The sequence below is a fragment of the Colossoma macropomum genome, unplaced genomic scaffold, assembly GCF_904425465.1.
Source record: "Colossoma macropomum unplaced genomic scaffold, Colossoma_macropomum, whole genome shotgun sequence".
Taxonomy (NCBI): domain Eukaryota; kingdom Metazoa; phylum Chordata; class Actinopteri; order Characiformes; family Serrasalmidae; genus Colossoma; species Colossoma macropomum.
In genome coordinates, this window is record NW_023495303.1 from 1,057,234 (window position 1) to 1,063,612 (window position 6,379).

The 6,379-nt window shown below is 39.5% G+C and overlaps 1 protein-coding gene across 1 annotated transcript; it reads left to right on the forward strand.

Moving 5' to 3' along the window:
• The first annotated feature begins 310 nt into the window (after positions 1 to 310).
• On the forward strand, positions 311 to 1,411 carry LOC118801702 (TLR4 interactor with leucine rich repeats). Its single transcript, XM_036562068.1, has one exon. The coding sequence runs from the start codon at positions 348 to 350 to the stop codon at positions 1,380 to 1,382; it is 1,035 nt and encodes a 344-aa protein (XP_036417961.1). The 5' UTR covers positions 311 to 347; the 3' UTR covers positions 1,383 to 1,411.
• The last annotated feature ends 4,968 nt before the right edge of the window (positions 1,412 to 6,379 follow it).

Here is a 6,379-nt window from a genome sequence, read left to right on the forward strand (position 1 = left end):
ATGCAAAGGTCTGAACACCCCGGGTCAAATTATGTTCTGTTGAAAATAAGTTAACACATCCTCTACAGAGAACCGGCTTGGATATGGTAGTTTCCTGTTAACTTTAGTGCACAGTATCTGTTTATTTGCTGAGTTTAATATATTGGGAAAAAAATAACATGGAATATAAACTTAACTTGTTTTCAAGCAAGAAATTGACAAAAACATGCAATTTGACCAGGGGTGCCAAAACTTTTGCATATATCATAGAACGACATGCTTTTGATATCGCCTGCAGTAACTGCGACTTCTGTGTGTCTGTCTGCAGGATGCATTTCCTGCTGTTGTTGGCGTCCCTGGTGCTGGGGATGCGGTTCATATCCTCTAACACCAGCTTCCCTTGCCCCTCTCACTGCTCCTGCCACCTGGAGCTCAAATTTGCCACCTGTGCCAGCAACAACCTCACCAATGTGCCCACCACCATCCCTCCAAGCATAGAACACCTGAACCTGTCCCTCAACCATCTGGCCTTCATCCAGCACCAGGCCTTCCTATCCACAAGGCGTCTTCGTACCCTTCTCTTAAACGACAACCAGATTAGTGCCATAGCTGACGGTGCTTTCTCTCCGCTGGAGGCTCTGGTCAAGCTGGACCTGAGCCGGAACCGCATCTCCACCTTGACCGAAGGCTTCTCACTAGGCCTGGGGTCTCTCCTGGAGCTGTCTCTGGCAGAGAACCAGTTGACCAGGATGGATGGCTGCTGCTTCAACCACATGGATGCCCTGCAGAAGCTCAACCTGAGCCACAACACCATCTGCTCCATCAAGATCAGGGCTTTCGGCTCGTTGAGCACCTTGCGGCGCGTCAACCTGGATGGGAACAAGATCTGCAACCTCTCAAATGGGGTCTTCTCCATGCTGAGAAACTTGGAGGAGCTTAGACTCAAAGGGAACTTTATAGACCACCTAGAGGTCGGGGTCTTCGCTCCCCTCACCAGCCTGACCGTGCTGGACCTAGCTGAAAACAAGCTGAATGCTGTGGATTTCAAAGCGTTCCTCAGCCTCCACACCCACAGCACCCACATCTGGCTTGGTGGGAATCCCTGGACCTGCGACTGCGACCTGCAGAGAGTCTTCCGTAAATTGCACAGCGTCCAGAGGCTGCTGCTGGACGACTACGCCAACCTGACCTGTGCCGAACCCGAGCAGCTTCGGGGCGATGCCCTCAGGGATGTGGATTCCCAGCTGTGCATCGCAGAAACGGTCACCGTGCTAATCATCACTGTTACCGTGGTGATCACTGTGGTGGCGGCCATCGTTATGGCAGAGAAGAAACAAAAGAAAACAAATAAAGGGAAGCACTGGACGGAGGTGAGCGAGATGTCATGCGACTCGCAGAACTGATCGTTTTTCAGAACTTGTTTTTCAGACAGAGGGAGGGAAAGAAGAAATGCTCTGTAGACTTAACATCTATGTCTATCTCCACTTAATCTCCTTAAACCATAATATTTATTTATGTTATATTTTCACCCTAGAGTTTGGTAAATTAATGTAAATATTTTAGTCTCTTGTTTTTAGAGATTTTAGTATTTTGTCTGAAACAGTTATTGTATGTTAAGCTGTAGAATCTGTAAAAAGGAACAGAAGTCACTTGTGACAGGCTAATTACTTCTAGCCTAGATGGTTAGCAAGCTTAAAAGCACCTTCGATCATGCCCAAACATTTTTTTATTGAAATTGTGGTTAAAGGGAAACTAGTTAAGCAGAAATGTAATAAGTAATCAATCACCAATTTCCCACAGTAGTAGCTAGCAAGCTTGTTTTAAGTGTTTATCCCCAAACAAAGCTAGCTATCTAGCTAATGTTAGAGAAAAATGGCATTCTTGGATGAGAGCCATTCACATATCCAGTTAATTCTGATTAGAAGGTCTTTATGACCTAAAACTGGTGTTTAATATGCTATTCTGAGTTTTATATGGAGTGTTGATGATGGTAAAATAGTGGAAAATCTAAAATAATAAGTTTTCTTTGGTGACTATTTTGCCTCATACTGCCCTGCATATTATACATCCCTCCACCATGAGTGGATTTTAAGGCCAAAATTCTCAAAACTATTGTTAAATGATGTCTCAGACATCAGGCAGTGTATTCCAAAACTCTGTCCCAAAGCTTTATCTGAAACAGCTACTGTACGATAAGCTGTTGAATCTGTAAAAAGAAACAGCAGTCGCTCGTAACAGGCTAATTACTGCTAGCCTTGATGGTTAGCAAGCTTAAAAGCACCTTCGCTCATGACCAACTTTTTTTTTTATTGAAATTGTGGTTAAAGGGAAACTAGTTAAGCAGAAATGTAATAAGTAGTCAATCACCACTTTCCCGCAGTAGTAGCTAATAAGCTAGTTGTGTGTTTATCCCAAAACAAAGCTAGCTCTGTAGCTAATGCTAGAAGAATATCACGTTCTTGGATATGAACCATTCACATATCCAGTTAACTCGGATTAAATGGGCTTTATGACCTAAACTTAGTTTAATATGTTATTTGTTGTGTTATTGCAACATTCTGTAGCGTAGCATTGCATTCCACTGTCTTGTCAGTTTGACAGAATCTTCAAAATTTTATATAATTTTCATGTTCATCAAAGTTCTTTCACTATAATAGCCAGCATGCATTGAGCTAATGCATCATACAGTCATCGGGAATCCAGGTGGTGTCAACAAATTGTGACTGCTAGCCTAGCCACTAATCTATAAGCTAATAGACACAACAAAGCTAGCATTACTGTAATGCTTACCTCAGTGGTCGCACAAAAGAAGAAGCAAACAGCAATTCTATGTTTATTCAACACTAAATGGATGTAAGAGACTCATCTTTTACCCTTTCAACCCAAGAAATAGAGCCAAACTGAGGTATCTAGCTAGCTAGTTAGCTAACCTGTTAACTTTAGCTTAGCTACATCTCATGAGTCATTTCTGTCGTTTGAGTACTCCATTCTCTCCTCTGTAAGGAGTACTTGTTACTGCGGTTATACCGCTGCAGTAAGTCAGCTTCCTAGCAGTAACGTTAGCTATCTGCCTTCACCAGCTAATGAAAAACAGGCCCAAAATAATCCACCGCAGAGCAGCTGTAGTTTTTCAAAATCCACCTTCATACTGTGTCCTAAACCTCATGGACAATTCTGCACCACCTGAATGACAACCTGGGTTGAGATTTTACGGATGTGTTTACAGAAAAGATTTGGGTGACTATTGACTTTTTAGTGTTTTTTCCTTAGCAATGTTAGCCAGGTAGCTCCAGCATTAAACTAAAAAACAAAATTTGTACACCAAATCAGCAAAATGTCTTTGCTGATCTTCTACATCTGGGGTAAGTGGAAAATTGTGAAAAGTTAGTTTTCATATTCCTTCAACTTATCAGTGTATCACTTTGATTTCATTCTATTATATGAAAAAAATTATATATATTATATGACGTATGTACAATAAATTGTAAATAAATGATTTCAAAAACACTCCAATTCATTGCTTTGATTCCACTGTGAATATCATTGATCCTGCTCTGCATATTTTAGTGCACACCTGATCCAGCTAATCATCTAACTAACAAACCTTTAATGAGTTGCAGTGGGTGTGTTGGAGCAGGGATACTGATGAAGTTGCTGGAACAGGATTGGTTTTAGTTACTTAAAGAGGGACATTGTGGGACACAAGTTTCTAAAGTTCTTCACAATTCAGTGTGTGAGATGTGAACAGAGTGATTCAGAGTGGTTTGGTGTGAAATGGTTCAGATGTCTTTACAGTGGTGGTGATAGGAACCAGGGGTCGCCATGACTACAACACAAATATAATTTTATTTACTATCCAGAACCACCAGTGAACCTACACGAGTCTTCTGAGTTTATATGGAATGTTGATGATGGAAAATAGTGGAAAATCTGTAATAATAAGTTTTCTTTGGGGACTATTTTGCCTCACAACACCCTCCATATCATGTATCCCTCCACCATGAATGGATTTTAAGGCCAAAATCTTCTCAGAACTATCGTAAAACAGCGTCTCAGTCATCAGGCAGTGAATTCATAACCATTTCATGTAGGAACTTTCTGTGAGGAGCTTTTAGAGGTGGATGTCTGGTTCCTATCAGCACCACTGTGAACAGTTCTGACTCGGTAGGTTTTTCTAGAACAGAGCGTTTCACACCAAACCACTCTGAATGACAAAGTCCCTTTGCATAATACCAGGCACTGCAGACCAGGCTTTTGGTCACTAGAGGTCAGTATAGGCTAACAGGAGGGAGGAGAGAGAACGATAGGAAGAAAGCTCCTGTTCTAAAGCTGGACTGGATGCAGGCCCGAATATGCCTTCTAGTGTCAGACTTATATTGTCTTATGGTATTACAGCTTGTCTTACAGTGGTCTTAAAGTGTTATAGACTTACATTTTGTCTTGTGGTCTTGCAGTTAGTCTTATAGCAGTCTTTAAGTTTTGTAGTGTAACATTTTGTCTTGTGGTCTCACAGTTAGTCCTAGAGTGGTCTTAAAGTTTTATAACGTTACATTTTGTCTTGTGGTCTTGCAGTTAGTCTTATACCAGTCTGGAAGTTTTATAGTGTTACATTTTGTCCTATGGTGTTACAGTGAGTCTTATAGCAGTCTTTAAGTTTTGTTGTGTTACATTTTGTGCTATGGTGTTACAATTCGTCTTATAGTGGTCTTAAAATTTTATAAAGTTACATTTTGTCTTGTGGTGTTACAGTGGGTCTTATAGCAGTCTTTAAGTTTTGTAGCGTTACATTTTGTATGGTGGTCTCACAGTTAGTCCTAGAGTGGTCTTAAAGTTTAATAGTGTTACATCTTGTCTTGTGGTCTTACAGTTAGTCTTATAGCAGTCTTTAAGTTTTGTAGTGTAATATTTTGTCTTGTGGTCTCACAGTTAGTCCTAGAGTGGTCTTTAAGTTTAATAGTGTTACATTTTGTCTTTTGGTCTTGCAGTTAGTCTTATAGTGGTCTTAAAGTTTTATAACGTTACATTTTGTCTTGTGGTCTTGCAGTTAGTCTTATAGTGGCCTTAAAGTTTTATAACGTTACATTTTGTCTTGTGGTCTTGCAGTTAGTCTTATAGTGGTCTTAAAGTTTTATAAAGTTACATTTTGTCTTGTGGTGTTACAGTGGGTCTTATAGCAGTCTTTAAGTTTTGTAGTGTTACATTTTGTATGGTGGTCTCACAGTTAGTCCTAGAGTGGTCTTAAAGTTTAATATTGTTACATCTTGTCTTGTGGTCTTACAGTTAGTCTTATAGTAGTCTTTAAGTTTTATAGTGTTACATTTTGTCTTATGGTGATACAGTCTATCTTATAGTCTATATATCGTCTTGTGGTGTTACAGTTGGTCCTATGGTGGTCTAATAGTTTTTACGGTGTTGCATTTAGTCTTATAGAGTTATATTCGGTCCTACAGTGTTACAATTAATCTTATACTGGTCTTAAAGTTTTATAGTGTTACTATATATTACTTTTGTTTTTTTAGTAATATGGTTTATCTTATAGTGGTCTTGGAGTTTTTTACTGTTACATTTAGTCTTATGGTGTTACAGTTAGTCTTATCGTGGTCTAACCGTTTTATGGTGTTACACCGCCACCCATCCAAGTCCGTTCGGGTCCAGTTGAAGAGCACATTTCACCAGTCTCGGCCTCCTCTTCTCATCTTGCAGTGCGAGGTGAGGTCTATCTCAGACAATATTTATAAGGCAGGCCTATCGTATCATTTCCTCAGCACTGATGTGATGCAACATGTAACATCCAGCTTATATGAAAAAAGCAATCATATCTGTTAATATGTGTTGCTGTTAGAAGCCTCATAGCTAAAGAACTGTTTTGATACAGCAGTAAAGGCTCAAGCTAATGAATAATTAAAAAAACTAAACAGTTAAGCACTTATATGGACTAGTCAAGTTACTTATTAGAGCACCATGAACACCATTCACAGGTTAAAAATAGTGGCTCTACATTCGCCGTGACATCTGTCCACTTTCTATTCCACTTTCTTTTTCTGTCCACTCTTTCTGTTCTTCATTTAAAGTTGCTTCTTCTTGCCCAATCTGGCAACCCTGAGTCATAGCATGCACTTGCCATACTCGACAAAATACAAACAAATTTGACCCAAATGCATTTAAAGCTGATCTAGGGTCAGATTTCTGTCAAAGTATTTAGATTACATGAAATCATGACATCATGAAATTTCATCCCTCACAATCAAATACCGTTGTTTTTTTTTTGTTTTGTTTTGTTTTGTTAAACATTAGTAGTAATCATGTGACCAAAAGACTTCATTTAATGATGAAGTGACAAACTCACTTTTTTACACTCTTGTGTTTAAGAAAAAAGTCCAATCTGGCAACCTTTCTGCCA

What these genes read in the sequence shown, in the direction of transcription:
- LOC118801702 (XM_036562068.1), top strand. Translation starts at nt 348, where the DNA reads ATGCGGTTCATATCCTCTAACACCAGCTTCCCTTGCCCCTCTCACTGC.